The following is a 14181-nucleotide window of genomic DNA, read 5'->3' on the forward strand; positions in this document are numbered from 1 at the left end:
GCCACGGCGCAGCAAACAACACCATTGCTACAATTGATGACCGGATTGCTTAGTTTTTGTTTGTGTCGTTTTGTCTTTCTTTCTTTAATTCAACTTCATTTCTATATTCCACTACCGTGAGCCGTCCCGTGGCGGAACAGAGGCGGCCGTGTCATGCCATGCCAAATTCCGTACATCACAACGGCGTTTAAGTGGGTCTGCAGGGCGGCGTGTCCGAGCAAAGGACTCGACCTTTGACCTGTATGTGTGTCCCCACTCAGAGCTTCATTCTGTACGTCGGCAGGAACGGTACGTATCGGGTCCACTTCCATCTGCAAATGACCAATAAAAAAAAAAACTGATAACTTTTAAAGCCTTCCAATTCCCACACGATATCTCTCCTGACCCTGCCCAAGCTTACCTTCTCATTAGCTGCATACCATACGGGAAATCGAACGTGCTTTTCTCCCACACGAGACCACCCGCCGGCAAATCATCGTTGGCCTGTACCGTCTCGAGGGCCATCTCCTTCGACCAAGCGACAAGGCCACGCTCCTCCGGCGTGCCGGGTATCAGATTGTCCAGCACACAACCAAGCACACCCCCGACGAGGATGGTCGTGCCGAGCAGTACCGAGAGCGTGGAGTCGACCGTCTGATTGCCCGTCTGGATCGCGCCCGGATGCTCCTGCAGCCACAGGCACAGCACGAGCGGGAAGAAGAACGACACGCCCAGTATGTACAGATTGCGCGAGGAGCGCAGATCGACGTACTGCAGCGCGGCCAGCCCGAACGCCGTGATCATGCCGAACATGACGCAAAAGATGCCACCGACCACCGGATCCGGGATCATGATGAACGCAGCCCCGAACTTGTTCAGCACGCCCTGCAGCACCATGATGAGGGCGGCCCACTGTATGACCCGCCGGCTGCCCACCTTCGTCACGCCGATCGCACCGACGTTCTCGCCGAACGTGTTGGTCCCGTTGCCGGAGCCCCACAGCCCCGCCAGCATCGTGCCGAGCCCCTCGATGCCGATGCCCCGGTTGATGGCGTGCAGGGGTGGCGGTGGCGCCGCACACATCTGCGCTATCGTCGGATAGTAGCTGATCGATTCGACCGTGCAGGCCAGCACGCCGGCCAGCATGCCCAGCACGCCCGCCAGCGACACGGTCGGCAGCCCGAACTGGCCCGGGTACGGTACGCGGAACCACTCCGCGTCCTGCAGCACGCGCAACCGCACATCGGTACGGGCCGGGTGCCCCTCGGGGAAGACGCCCGTCGCCGTCAGCACGCCGCACACCGTCCACATTGTTGTGGACAGACCGCTGCCTCATCCTGAGGGCTCGCCGTTGACAGCAGGGCTGTCATCCGGTGACGTCCTCAGTGAGGATCGCGGCGCGAGAAGGACCAGTCGTCCTCTCCCCGCATTGCGTGTAGTTATTTGAGATAATATTTATAATGTATTTGTATCCGTGTAACTAATATAAACCAAAGATAGTGAATATATACATATTCTGTTTGTGCCGTACACCACTGTCTCATGTTTGTTTTGTGCGGACACAACAGTGGCGACGAGGATGGGATCCTCCTCGCGTAGGGGGGGATCCTACAACGAACTGACGCAGCACCGAGACCACCATCGCGGTTCCACCATCGCGCAACCGCCATCGCGCAGGATGGGCACGCTCGGGGCTTGCGCGAAGCCCTGAAGGGATCCTCACTCCGCTGCAGCACTATACCGGACAAAGCGAGGGGACATTCCGCTTTGGACCGTCGTCACACGGCATCACCGCCGCCCGCTGCAGCGTCATCGGACACACTGGTGCAGTATTGTCGTGCGCGGCATCACGGCCGCCCTTGCTGCACCAGCATCATCGTCGAGCCCGGTGAGCAGGCACAGTGCTGAGGCATATCGGCTGCCCCCTGTCCATCTTCATCGCCGGCGCTCTAGCTGCACAGGTGCATCTCGACGGCGGCACCACTGTCGCCCCTGTGCAGCAACATCGTATGTGTCCCGGGTCACAGTCGTCGTGCGCGGCATCACGGTTGCCCCCTGTGTACCCTCATCATCATCGTCAACGTCACCATCATCCTGTGCGCCCTGCACAGCAGTTCACCGGCAGCGACAACACGGTCGCCCCTGTGCAGCGGTTCCGGCTGAGCGGTCCAAGCGCGCGCGGCACCACGGCCGCCCCCTGCTCAGCCGCACAGTGACGCCCCATCGGCAGCAGCATCCGGGAGAGTTGCCTCATCATCATCGGCGTCAGGTGCAACAGCCATCGACAGCGGCAGGATTATCCGCTACTGTTGCACCATCAACAACAACACCACAGCGGCTGCAACGGAACGTGCGAGCGCAGCACATCGGCTGCCCCCTGTTGCAGCCCGCAACGCTCATCCCGTTCGAGCGTTAGGCACGGAGGCCGTTCAGCACTCTCCCCCGTTTTACACAGCGCCACTTGAGCCGTACGCTTGCCACTCCGGTTTTAAGTACATTAAAACCGCTGCGTTGGCTTAAGCCGTACCGGCTTAATTAAAACGGGGAGATGTTGTGGACAGACCGCTGCCTCATCCTGAGGGCTCGCCGTTGACAGCAGGGCTGTCATCCGGTGACGTCCTCAGTGAGGATCGCGGCGCGAGAAGGACCAGTCGTCCTCTCCCCGCATTGCGTGTAGTTATTTGAGATAATATTTATAATGTATTTGTATCCGTGTAACTAATATAAACCAAAGATAGTGAATATATACATATTCTGTTTGTGCCGTACACCACTGTCTCATGTTTGTTTTGTGCGGACACAACACACATGATGGCGATCGTGAGCAGCACGGGAAACAGCTTGAACAGCGGGAACCAGACCACGCGCATCCCGTGCCCCTTGCGGTAGGCAATGCCCGGGAACGGCACCTCGCCCATGACCTGCGAGAACAGCGTCAGCATGGCGGTCGTGCCGACGGCGATGCCCCACTGCTTGGAGGCCGTTTCACTGACATGCTGGAAGAGCGTTATGCCGACCAGCGCCACCGTGGGGACGATCGTCAGCGGCGTGATGATGCGCAGCAGCTTCCCTACCAGCCCGCTGAATCCGAGCACGAGCTGTGTCACGGCCGCCACGGCAATCGCACCGGACAGTTCGCGCATCCGCACCTGCCACAGCTCGGTGCGGTCGGTGTCGGTCATCGCGTCGATTGCGTCGGCCGGTGGACACTTCCACTGGGGCAGGTTCAGGATGGCGAGCGTCGGCACGAGAAACGAGATCGTGCCGCCCTGGACGAGGGGCAATCGGCAGCCCCACGTTGCCTGCAGGTACGTGATCAGCCCGGTGACGAAGATCATGGTGGAAATGATCGTACCGCGGGCCGGATCTTCATCCCTCATGCACAGGGCGGGCGTCAGAATGAACGGAATCGAAACAATCGCCCCTATCATCGTTAGATAGTGCTACGGAGAGTGGGAAATGTGGAGAGAGAGATGTATCATTCGCATGGCATGATCTTCCTCTGAACTGAAGCTTAGTAAGCTGGAAGAGACTACATCGTTCTACACGAGTTAAACGTTGATGTTCACTATCTACGATCGATATCATAAATTGATAAAAGTGAATGGTTGAATGATTGGTGAACGCCCTTTTTAAGTCGTCCGAGAATTCACCTATCTCGGGTCAAAGGTCAGCAACGACAATAGCATGGAAGTTGAGTTGCCCGCAAGGATGCTAGCTGCCAACCGGTCATTATACAGGCTGAGAAAGAAGTTCACCTCAAGCTGGAGGTGAACTATAGAAGCTGGAACTATATAGCACCCAGTTCGTACCGGTACTCACATACGCCTATAAGACATGGACACTGTCCAAATCTGACGAAACCCTCTTAGCCGCGTTCGAGAGGAAGATGCTCAGAAGGATTCTTGGCCCGGTTCGTGTGGAAGGACAATGGAGGAGCCGTTATAACGACAAGCTATACGAGATGTACGGCTACTTCACTGTGGTGCAGCGTATCCAACTCGCACAGGCTCCGGTAAAGTCTTTTTAAGCCGTTCAAAAGGACAGAGACAGCGTGATATGCCCAAACTGAGGTGGCAAGATGGCGTGAAGGCGTCCGCCATTAAGGCCGGGATAACGGATTGATAGACGAAGCTGCTAATTCAAAGTCACAGTTCCTAGCGCATCCTCTAGTGTCATCCAGAGCCGTTGTAGCCGCTCTCAAAGCGTAGTCGGTAGGTCATTGAAGTCATTGAAGCCGTCCAAAGTAGTGGTGGGAGCTCGGAATCGGACCTACCCGATTCCGATTCCATGTTCGGAATCAATTCCGAAGCCAACTCCGATGCTGGAATCGATTCCGATTCCGGAGTCGATTCCGGAGCCGATTCCGGAGTTGGTTCCGGAGCCGATTTCGGAGTTGAATCCGGAGCCGTTTCCGGAGTCGACTCCGGAAAACGATTCCGGAATCGGCTCCGGAATCGATTCCAGGATCGGAATCGGCCTTGGAATGAGAATCGTCTCCGGAATCGGCATCGACCTGAGAATCGCAATTTGCTCCGGTAGCGGAATCAGTAGGGCTTGACTCCAGAAATGGAGTTAGCTCCGGAATGTGAATTAGTTTTGAATTGAAATAAGAAGTGTGGGAAGCGAAAAAAGTCCGGCAATCACCATTTGAATTCATTTACAAGTACATTTTGATTCGTTGCGGTTATCAATACGTAGTATGATTGGACCCAAACGCCTATTCCTATGAAAATGCCGAAACCGACTCCGTTTCGAAGTCACTTCTGATTTCGGAGTAAATTCCGATGTCGGAGCCGATTTTGATTCCGGAGCTAATTCCGGAACTGATTCCGATTCCGGAGTTGAATCTGATTCCGAAGCCAAATTCGATTCCGGAGCCGATTCCGGAGCCGATTCTGGAACCAATTCCGGAATCGATTCCGGAAACTGATTCCGGACCTACTATCCGGAATCGATTCCAGAAAACTTTGGATCTAGCCGGAATCAATTCCGACGAAATTTTCATTTTTCCCATCACTAGTCCAAAGCCCCTTTAAAAGTTTTAAAAGTTTCGACAACTCAAATCGAGCCCGATGCCTACGCCCGATGTCCGATGCCCGATGGATTCGATACCTACGATGCATCCGACAAGCGGCTACAAAAGAGAAATGCCGGTTCCGAAGCCGTGGAATAGGTGCGATAGGTACGTTCCATTCCTCAATCAGAACGATCTAGAACGTTTGCAAAGGTTGGAATAGGAAGGTCGGAATGGTTGGAACAGTCGAAATTGGAATCAGATCTGATAAATGAAGATATTTGTTCTGTGTTCCACATTCCTGACACTCCGACACACACACACACACACACATACACACACACACATACAACAGCCATTAAAAGGCGCTGCTCGTGCTCCAACTTGTGTGAGAATCAATCAATTAATTGAATAATTGTGCTCCAAGTCAATCAAAACCCCCCTCAACGGCCAATCAAACAATACGCTCGAACTCGAAACAATCTCCAACACAATGCACAATCTCGTGTTGACCAGCACTCCAGCACTTCAGCAGCCGGCTACCGTGTGCCCTGCCACAATACTACGCACCTGTAGCGCCATCATGATGCAGAAGTACCACGGTGGATTGTCGTCGATGCCATAGTTGATGTCCGCACCACGTGCCTTGCCTTCAGGCTTGCTTTCGGTTGACTGTTCCGGTGCACACTGCCGCTCTGTATCCATCGTGTCTGGCCGCAACTGGTTGCCGATCGATCGAGCAGGGTGAGTTTCAGCACTTCGGTATGATTGAATCACCACAGCTAATGAGCAAACCGATCGAAAGGGTAATTGACTAGCACGTAATTCAAGGAACAAATCAACGGCAAACCGTTTTTGCACACGGTAGAGAGGTGTTAATTGCTGCTCATGCTAAGTGATCGCCCAGGTACAGATCACACTCTGTACAGGTGATTCTGTTGTATGATCAATCAAATTCTCAACAGAATTTTACACACTAATCACACTAAACTTCACACAAACAACGACGGTGCGACTGACGGCCCTGTAGTGAAAGTTCCGCCACTTCAGCTCAGCAAGGAAGCACAATCTCGGCGGACGGCGTTTGCACCCGTCGGCTGCTCGATGGCGTGTGTGCGCTAACATTTTAGAGCAGCAGCTCATCTAACCTTCCCATTGTTCCCATGAGCGGGAAGTAATTTTCCACTCTTTACGACACTCGCCATAAAACCGTTCGAGCGACTGTCAATATGTGTCCCGTGTCTGGGGCTTGGTGTTATCAATGATAAAAAACGAGCAGCCCGACTACGGCAGTTTAGATGGTTTGCAGCCAACTAAGCAGGCGTGTGCTGCCCATCATTTACGGATTTGGCGTAGCATATTTTATTCCTTCTTTTTCTGCATTTTCGTGATGTGTGGTGTGTGAAGCAGTAGTAACCGGTGCGTCTCCTACAGCGGGGAGCACATACTCCTCTTGTTGACATCACACGCCATTCCAATGGTAACTGCTCTGCTGAGAGTCATTGGATTGATGCGCGCCAACCGTCGTAACGGCCGTTGCGCAAAGCAGTTGACACCGTCGCCAACCATCATTTACATAGTGCATAGTGTGTATGGTTCATCTGTATCAAGAATGCTTCCATGCTTACGTTATGAACAGCTGTACGCCAAGGTAAGTTATCGTAATGTACAACTGCTTTAGCTACCTTTACACAGCTACCAACCATCAGCTGCAGTGCTCATATCTTGGGCGTGCTATTTAGAGAATCCTATTGACTTAAGATAGTATATACTACGCTCCCGGTTCCAACGAAACTCTACAACACATCATGTCATGTTTTATTGAAATGCTAAATATAGTTTTATTGTATCTCTTCTCTCGATTATGCACAATAATGACACTTTTCCTACAATTTAATATTATATACGTTTTTGTTTTTCTTCGACTGCCATAACTCAAGCGTAACTCATTGTGTTTTTCATGCATACAGTCATCAAATTTGCAAATGTTGTTCCGTGGTGTGGTGTGTTTACCAGATTGTTCCCGGTATTATGAACAAATAATTAATTTACATCAATGAAAGAAAAAGGATTCAATTCGTTAGGATCTTTGTACGGAAACAGAACTGTACGGAAGCGCAAATCGAGCTGTTTCGAGAGCTAAAATAATATGTAAATGTAACCTTAAAGCAAACTCTACAAGCTACCACGTACGCGAAGTAACGCCGATGATTGTGCCGTTACTTTGCAAAAAAACGAGCAAAAGAAAAGAAACCATAAGAAAAAATGTTACCAAATTCCGCCCACTGTGGCCAGACGGTCTCTCTCTCTCTCTCTCTCTCTCTCTCTCTCTCTTTCTCTCTCTAGTAGTTCGCATTCGTTTTCATCTTCTTGTTTCGCCGCGCACCGAGCCCGTTGTTGTTGTTGGTAGGAACCTCGTCAATGTCGGAGCTGTCGGAACCGCGCGATCCGTCCTGGAACGCAAGCCCAAGATCAGCACCGTCGACGAAGTTGCCAGACGCCCGTGCCTGCTCCAGGTGGCGGACTGCAGTTGGTGTACGGGTAATGGGCGGAAAGCAAAGCAGATTATAAATTTTACATTAGTACATGTGTTCTCCCGGCTAGGGTTCGGCTAATGGCGTCGAGAGGCGTTTTTTAATGTCCCGCATTGCAACCAGACCAGACATTAATATTAATTGCAAAACCCAACCCACCCCGGGGTTAGGTCCACACCCGAATGATTCGGCACGGGTTTGCTTCGTGTGTGCAAATGTCGCTTACTTACTTTGCGATTCGAGCATATTGTTTTGCCGCCGCAGATCGTCAATGTCTTGCTGGTGTGAGTTGTTCTTCCGTCGCATGAACTGGATGTATTCGGCCGCTTTCTTCAGTATCTGGGCGCGGCTGGCCTGTGAACGAATGTGCATCGAACATCGAAACGTGTTAGCATGATTAGAAGCGCCGCTTTGGTGGAGGGCGGGCCCGCACTTCTCTGCTTACCTTCTCGCCCTGCAGCGACGGCACGGAGTCGCGCAGTGAGGTGAAACTGTCCTTGATGTGATCGCGCCTCTTCCGCTCAAGGGCATTGTGGTGAGCGCGCTTTTCGGCCTGCAATAATAAACAGAACGTCAGCGTGACAAGATGTACCCGGAAGGGGGAAAGGCAATTCTACAACTACCTGTGAGTATAGATGGCTCCCAGCGCCGGAACGCGATTGGGATTTGGTGTTGTCCGAATCATCACCATCCTGTTTTGGTGGCCGGGGGGGAGAAGAATACGATTGTTAATAAAATTACAAACCACACATCCATCCATCTCGCTTTAAACGCTTCACTTACATCGCTCTCTATGTCAATGTCCCGATCATCGTCGCTCATATCGTACCACTCGGCGGTGCTTGGCTTCCGTCCTTGGTTATCCTCGTGCAAGCGCATCCACGGGCTGTTACTGTCTACGATGCTTCTCAAGGGCGGGATGCTTCGAGCTGTGTGCTTCGGGGTTTGGGAAACTGTTCCAACAAACATAAGGAAGAAAAACCATGCAGCTTACTGCGTCGTTACCGATGCCATTTCTGTTCCATCCCACTTCCCACCACAATGCACGCGCGGTGCTCGACCAAGGTACCGTACCGCAAAAGGGTATGGCGTAGGAGCACAATCACAACAACATCCGTTTGTTTACACTTACCTCGCTGTGGCACAAGTGGTGCTCACTTCCGAAAAACGAACACTCCGGGTCACTGTTTCCGGCGGGGGGAATGTGCACGCAGCCAAATGATCCTTTTCTTTTGGCGAAAACGGTGGCAACAAGGACACACGAAAATGGCTCGGCAATATTCCTTCGAGAGCACGATGTTTACCTCCAGGAGATGCAGAGCTGTCACGTACGACAGGAAATTTTACGGCAGGGCTAGTGAATACGGCAGCACATTTACGGAATAAATGTAAAGGAATGTTACTAAAAGAAATCATTTCGAATCAAGTACAGAATAATAAATTGTTGTTTTTTTAACTAAATATTTTTAATACTTTATTAATAATTCTTACCATGTATTTAGCTTTAGTTTATTGATCTTTTTGTGGATTGTTCAAAATAAACATTAATCACATGGCAATATTGTTCCCAACAAATAAAGTGTATACGAACCCTGTCCGAAGAAACCGTCTGACGTCTGACTTTGACAGCCTTCAAACGTCGCGGCAGCGAACGTAATTCAAAAGCAACGAACAAATCCGCGCTCCAAAACACAGACACCGCGTCGATGATGCGTTCGTGCCGCTGCTAGTTAGTGTAAAAATCCAGCTACCGACAATGGCCATTCCAGCTTCGAGAGTGTTAATAAACGACCTGGAAAGCAAAGACGAACTGTATACAGTGTTGCTGGAAGAGTTGCGTAAAAGTGGAATCAAGTATCGCAAGGAAAAAAACTCCAAAGCGTCCCAGGTAGGGGTGGTGGTGTTGAATTGCACCATGAAGCGTTTTCCCCCAGAAGTGTAGTGCGGCGTAAATCCGCACCACAGTGCACGAGTGCTTTGATTGAACGGTAATTTGTCGTTACAGGATAAAGCGAAATCGAAAAGAATCTTCAAAACGCCTTTGCATGCGCTAGAGCTAACCGATGTGCTGCTCGCTAGCGGCGGCATAGTGCAGATACCGCTGTTTGTGTCGAACGCTTGTCAGTTGATTCTGGAAAATGTAGACACGGAAGGGCTCTTTCGGAAGGCCGGTTCCAACAAACGCCAGCAACAGATCAAGGTAACCGATTGCCTGTCGCTGTTTTTCTATCATTCTGACCTTTTTGTGGTGGTGTTATGTTATTTCAGGCGGGTTTGGAGTCCGGCATTCCGTTGGGCAAATCGCATCACGTCATTGACGTCGCTAACATCATCAAGACGTTCTTTCGCGATCTGCCCGAAGCGCTGCTACCATGCGGAAACGTGCAGGAAGCCCTGATCCGGTGTCTAATCGGAGGTGGCAACGACGACAAAGTGCACAAGCTCATGATGACCTGTTTGCTTTTGCCACCGCTGACGCTCAACACGCTAGCCTACTTTATGCAGTTTCTGCATACGGTGTCGATGCATGCCGACAAGAACAAGATGACGACGGAAAACTTGGCCCTAATTTTAACGCCAAGCATCATGCCGATAACGGAATCGATTCAGCAGCGATTTAACAGCCACGTCCGGGTGCTGCAACTGCTGATCGAACATTCCCAGCAGATTGGACTGATTCCGGAAGCCATACTGGGCCAGCTGAAAGACGACATCGGCAGCAACGCGAGCATGCTGATGAGCAATGTGACGGACAAAAAGAAGAAAAAGCGCCGCAGCGGTTCGCTGACCCGCATGTTCAATGGGTTCAAGAAGATGGTAAGTGCGATCGGGTCGTCGGAGAATTTGGACAAAACGGATGAAAAGTGTGAAAATGATCCAACTCTAACGATTGGCACGCCCTGTTTGAGTAAATCGGCAAAGAAACGAAAGGTAACGGAGGGCAACGCGTTCAGTGCGAAAAAGAAGTAAGTATAGGATTGTCTATGTGTGATTGAACCCGGAACCTTTTGCCTAATTGCTCATTGTGTTCGTCTCAACAGAAAGGAAGTGACCTCCATGTTGCCGGATAATCATGATCTGCTACCCTGCACTCCCCTCGTTGTTAAGTGAGTTTCAATGTGCTCTAAAAGCTTAACAGTTTTGTTCCATATCTTTAATAACATTTAATATCTTTTAGGGAACCGAAAAAAAGCCGATTAAGCCTCGGAGGTAGTAAGAAACCGAGCAAAGTGGTACAACGTTTGCTGCCGAGCGGGTCAATACCGTCGATTGCCGAGGGCAAACCAATGGAACGGCGTTGGAGCGTAGTTGGTGCACCGTGGGGTCGCAAAAAGCACAACCGCAACAAACCGCCGGAGACGGATAGCAAAGCAGACGGTGATTCGGGAGCTAAGACTGAGGATGAGTTCGATTCGGAATCGAGGCGGAAATCGCTGCTGCTTGCGGGTGGTCGCATGTCTCCGGTAGTGTCCATGCCCTGCCTGGTCAGTGTGGACCCACTCTCCACGACGATGAACAACATGAACGGCGAGCTGGTAGAGGTGACAGCGGAAGATGAAGCCGACGGCGAGGACTTCCTCAAGATCCGGCGCAGCGAGTATGAAGCGATAAAAAAGCGAATGTCGGATATTGAGACGAAGCTGTCGAAGGAATTCACTGCGCTGGTCGGGCGGGAAGACGTGCTGCTGGACAATGTCGAGGACAAGTATCGGCAAACGTTGGAGCAGACGGAACCGATCGAAGCGACCTGCGCCACGACGGATCAGCTGGCGAAACGATTGAGTCGTGAGCTGAAAATCCGGCGGAGCGGCGAACATAAGGTGATTCGATCGCCGAGCGCAAGAAAAATTGGCACTATTCGTCGACGCAGCCAGGAAGCGGTACGATTGTCGCGCAACCAATCGTGGCACATTGGCAACGGCACGAAAGACTTTTCTGCCGCAGTTGCGAACGGCGCAACGGTGGATCTATCTTTCTACACCAAGCCGGGCGGTTTGAGACGTGGCCGACCGAACACAGTCCAGACTGGCCTGAAGGCCCCTGACCCATCTACGACGACGGCTACGACAGATTTAGAGCCGGCTGTTAGGGCGACGGAAAAACAAGCCACCACACCTCTTAGGACCAGCTTAACGACCAGCATGGGCGGAGGAAACTACACGGACGAAGAGAAGGAAGAAAAATGGGTCAATGCGGAAAGCTACTTCGAGACGCACAACGTCACCGACGATAATGCGTCAAGTGTAATGGATACAACGGCCGAATTTCTCACACCCTGTAAGGTGCTGATGGAAGATTACTTTAAGACGCCAGAGCAAACGTCTCGCCGGGCATCATTACGATCCGCTTCAAAACAGCAGCAGCAGAACGCTTTCTGCACCCCAACACCTTTCGTGACGCGAATCGACATCAATACGCAGGGCATCAAGACGCCGATGCTGCCGCCGGTGGTTCCGCCGCGCATAAAAACACCCGCTCGGACACCGAAACTTCCGCCACGCACGCCGGGCAGCGCGGTACGGCAGCCCGACTCGGCCAGCCTGCTCAAGTCACACATTACTCCGCTGCAGGAAGCGCAAAGCGGTCGCGCATCCATCGCGCGCATTCGCAGCCAAAATGCGGGCATGGTCATGGCCAAGGCAAAGCTATTCGATGGGCTGGTGACGAACTCGGGACACGATTCCCTATCCGGAGGTGCACCCGGGAAGCGAACACCGATCACCAACCGTCGTCAGAGTGCCAAATTTCGTTCGGCGACCGTTGCAATGCCGCTGACCGTTGCCGCGTCTGAAGCGACAGGTGGACTGCCGCGCGAATCTGGCGTACATATTCGCCAGATACAGAAACTACGGTCATCCTCGGCACACCATCACGGCAGCGTACACCGCAGCCCGCGAAAATCGACCCCCCGAAAGCGGGCGTTCACCAAGTCGACTCACGGCGGTGCGATAAACCGGCGGGAAAAGCTCCGCCAAGCGACCAAGGGTAGCGGCACGACCAATGCACTCGGGTCCGCCGGAGCGACACTGTCCTCCAAGGCGCTACTCAGCTCCCCTCGAATCGTTCGCCGGCTGCAGGAAAATATGCACGAACATCTTTCGGCCGCGAACGTGAATGTTGTGTCGCTCTCGCCAAACATAAAGGGTAACGTGGGGAGTAAGTCAGCGCTGGCTTCGCCCAAGATGACGACACCGCACATCCGCAAGCAATTGCTGCGCAACTCACCCAGACGCATCCTGGCAGCGACGCCAGGTCGGGACAATCGCATGCCACACGGCGGCGAGCGATTTCAAACGCCTCTGAAGGCCACCCCACTATCCCGTCTAGCGATCTGTACCGCGCCTGGGTTCGAGAACAGTCCCGACCGAACGCCCCATACCCGAGCGGCCAATGTTCGTTGAGGGGGAAGGAAGGGTGTCACACCGTACCAGGTTTAAAAAAAAAATCGTTCTATTAGTGCCAGCGTCATTTTAATTTCATGTATTGTTTAGCGAGTTTTAAAAAAGGGTTCAACGTATTTGCGCGCACCACACGTACACACACACAACGCGCACATGGACAATTCGGAAACAGTCACGACAAAATTTGCCGAACCCTGTAAAAAGAGTGCGATTTTATTGCGAACAAAATATACATATTTTAACACGAGAGAGAGAATCCACATCGATCGTCATTCCCGTTTCGCGATATCGCTTTAGTCGTCTTCCGAAAAGAACAGTTCCAACAGATCGGCCTTGCCGCACTGTTCACCTTCGAGGCGCTGCGGCTGCTTCCACCGGATCATGGTCGGAATGACGGACAGATGCGTGTTAGTGTCCTTGCGGAAAGGATTGTTCATATCCTTCCAGCTACGGTGCAGGAAAAGAAAAGTCGAACGATCGGCATGACAATGAGGTTGTGAGAAAAACCCGGTTCCAATACTCACGTTGGACGATCGCCCACATCGACGTAGATGAAATGCGAATTCTCCGGAGCGTTCGTTTCGATCGCTTTCTCAATGAATGGTGCCGCTGTTGGAGAAAAGGGGAAGAAACAAGTTGATTAATTCATCCGTTCGGGTACTGTACCAGCCCATTCCTGCCATTACCATCGACGCAGTCACCACACCAGCTCAAACCATTCTCGAGCTTTGCGCCGGTGAAGAGAATGTTGATCGCACCGCCGTTTCCGTTGAAGTCTTTCATAAATGCAACGAATGCATCGTATCCGGCGACATGATGTTTATGCACCATGATGAACGGCTATTATAACAGTGCTCTGAACAAAACCCGTGACCCTGTGATCGCTGTGTTCCGATAGCAATGGAGACAGTGTATTGTCCACTTGTCGCTATATTGGGATGCTTGAGGGACGCTGCTAGATAACAGCGCTATCAATTTTCTATGCTGCTGGACAATTTTAAGCCGGCTGGCGGTGACAGAATTGCATTGTTTTGGGAACGGTGCTGTTGCGAACTACAGTGCTGTTCAATTTGTATTCGACAGCTCACTGGGAAAATGTCAAAATGTCTGGTTTTACGTATTTTCTAACAAGCGATTGATGAAACAGCTTTTGAGCTTATTCTCCTGTTAACTCTTTTTCTTATCACTCGTTTAGTTGCTCTGGAAGTAATATTTCAAACATAAAATAACAAATTGGCCCACTGTTCTC

The 14181-nt window shown here is 51.7% G+C and overlaps 4 protein-coding genes across 6 annotated transcripts; 1 reads left to right on the plus strand and 3 right to left on the minus strand.

Annotated features, from left to right (window-relative positions):
- Positions 1 to 49: 49 nt before the first annotated feature.
- Positions 50 to 6105, minus strand: LOC120947691 (solute carrier family 23 member 2). The gene is made up of 4 exons (XM_049606746.1): positions 5567 to 6105; positions 2788 to 3422; positions 401 to 1306; positions 50 to 311 (listed from the first exon to the last, which is right to left on the minus strand). Exons 1-4 carry the CDS (start codon positions 5699 to 5701, stop codon positions 257 to 259), a joined length of 1731 nt encoding a protein of 576 aa, XP_049462703.1. The 5' UTR covers positions 5702 to 6105; the 3' UTR covers positions 50 to 256.
- Positions 6106 to 6807: 702 nt separating this feature from the next.
- On the minus strand, positions 6808 to 8873 carry LOC120947694 (protein max). 3 transcript variants are annotated; one of them, XM_049606744.1, is made up of 6 exons: positions 8663 to 8873; positions 8314 to 8523; positions 8151 to 8222; positions 7976 to 8083; positions 7761 to 7884; positions 6808 to 7520 (listed from the first exon to the last, which is right to left on the minus strand). In XM_049606744.1, exons 2-6 carry the CDS (start codon positions 8497 to 8499, stop codon positions 7339 to 7341), a joined length of 672 nt encoding a protein of 223 aa, XP_049462701.1. In that variant the 5' UTR covers positions 8500 to 8523; positions 8663 to 8873; the 3' UTR covers positions 6808 to 7338. The 3 variants fall into 3 exon arrangements, with proteins under 3 accessions (XP_049462701.1, XP_040219208.2, XP_049462702.1); XM_040363274.2 differs by having other exon boundaries at positions 8314 to 8483; positions 8663 to 8872; XM_049606745.1 differs by having other exon boundaries at positions 8154 to 8222; positions 8663 to 8872.
- Positions 8874 to 9098: 225 nt separating this feature from the next.
- On the plus strand, positions 9099 to 13271 carry LOC120947689 (uncharacterized). Its single transcript, XM_040363266.2, has 5 exons — positions 9099 to 9418; positions 9536 to 9730; positions 9799 to 10496; positions 10572 to 10637; positions 10709 to 13271. The coding sequence occupies exons 1-5, from the start codon at positions 9287 to 9289 to the stop codon at positions 12930 to 12932; spliced, it is 3315 nt and encodes a 1104-aa protein (XP_040219200.2). The 5' UTR covers positions 9099 to 9286; the 3' UTR covers positions 12933 to 13271.
- On the minus strand, positions 13123 to 13969 carry LOC120947695 (thioredoxin domain-containing protein 17-like). The gene is made up of 3 exons (XM_040363277.2): positions 13619 to 13969; positions 13457 to 13541; positions 13123 to 13379 (listed from the first exon to the last, which is right to left on the minus strand). The coding sequence occupies exons 1-3, from the start codon at positions 13761 to 13763 to the stop codon at positions 13226 to 13228; spliced, it is 384 nt and encodes a 127-aa protein (XP_040219211.1). The 5' UTR covers positions 13764 to 13969; the 3' UTR covers positions 13123 to 13225.
- Between the last annotated feature and the right edge of the window lie 212 nt (positions 13970 to 14181).

The sequence above is a fragment of the Anopheles coluzzii genome, chromosome 2 (assembly GCF_943734685.1).
Source record: "Anopheles coluzzii chromosome 2, AcolN3, whole genome shotgun sequence".
Taxonomy (NCBI): domain Eukaryota; kingdom Metazoa; phylum Arthropoda; class Insecta; order Diptera; family Culicidae; genus Anopheles; species Anopheles coluzzii.

Bases quoted from the DNA above. Each gene is read 5' to 3' on its own strand.
- LOC120947691 (XM_049606746.1), bottom strand. From the start codon at position 5,701: ATGGATACAGAGCGGCAGTGTGCACCGGAACAGTCAACCGAAAGCAAG. The intron at 3,423-5,566 runs GTGCGTAGTATT...CACTCTCCGTAG, and splicing joins GCATCATGATGGCGCTACAG to CACTATCTAACGATGATAGG. The intron at 1,307-2,787 runs GTGTGTTGTGTC...AGGATGAGGCAG, and splicing joins CTGCTCACGATCGCCATCAT to CGGTCTGTCCACAACAATGT.
- LOC120947695 (XM_040363277.2), bottom strand. From the start codon at position 13,763: ATGGTGCATAAACATCATGTCGCCGGATACGATGCATTCGTTGCATTT. The intron at 13,542-13,618 runs GTAATGGCAGGA...TTTCTCCAACAG, and splicing joins GTGTGGTGACTGCGTCGATG to CGGCACCATTCATTGAGAAA. The intron at 13,380-13,456 runs GTGAGTATTGGA...CCTGCACCGTAG, and splicing joins GATGTGGGCGATCGTCCAAC to CTGGAAGGATATGAACAATC.
- LOC120947689 (XM_040363266.2), top strand. From the start codon at position 9,287: ATGGCCATTCCAGCTTCGAGAGTGTTAATAAACGACCTGGAAAGCAAA. The intron at 10,497-10,571 runs GTAAGTATAGGA...TCGTCTCAACAG, and splicing joins GCGTTCAGTGCGAAAAAGAA to AAAGGAAGTGACCTCCATGT. The intron at 10,638-10,708 runs GTGAGTTTCAAT...AATATCTTTTAG, and splicing joins TGCACTCCCCTCGTTGTTAA to GGAACCGAAAAAAAGCCGAT.
- LOC120947694 (XM_049606744.1), bottom strand. From the start codon at position 8,499: ATGTTTGTTGGAACAGTTTCCCAAACCCCGAAGCACACAGCTCGAAGC. The intron at 8,084-8,150 runs GTTGTAGAATTG...TTATTATTGCAG, and splicing joins GCCATCTATACTCACAGGTA to GCCGAAAAGCGCGCTCACCA. The intron at 7,885-7,975 runs GTAAGCAGAGAA...ATTCGTTCACAG, and splicing joins CGTCGCTGCAGGGCGAGAAG to GCCAGCCGCGCCCAGATACT.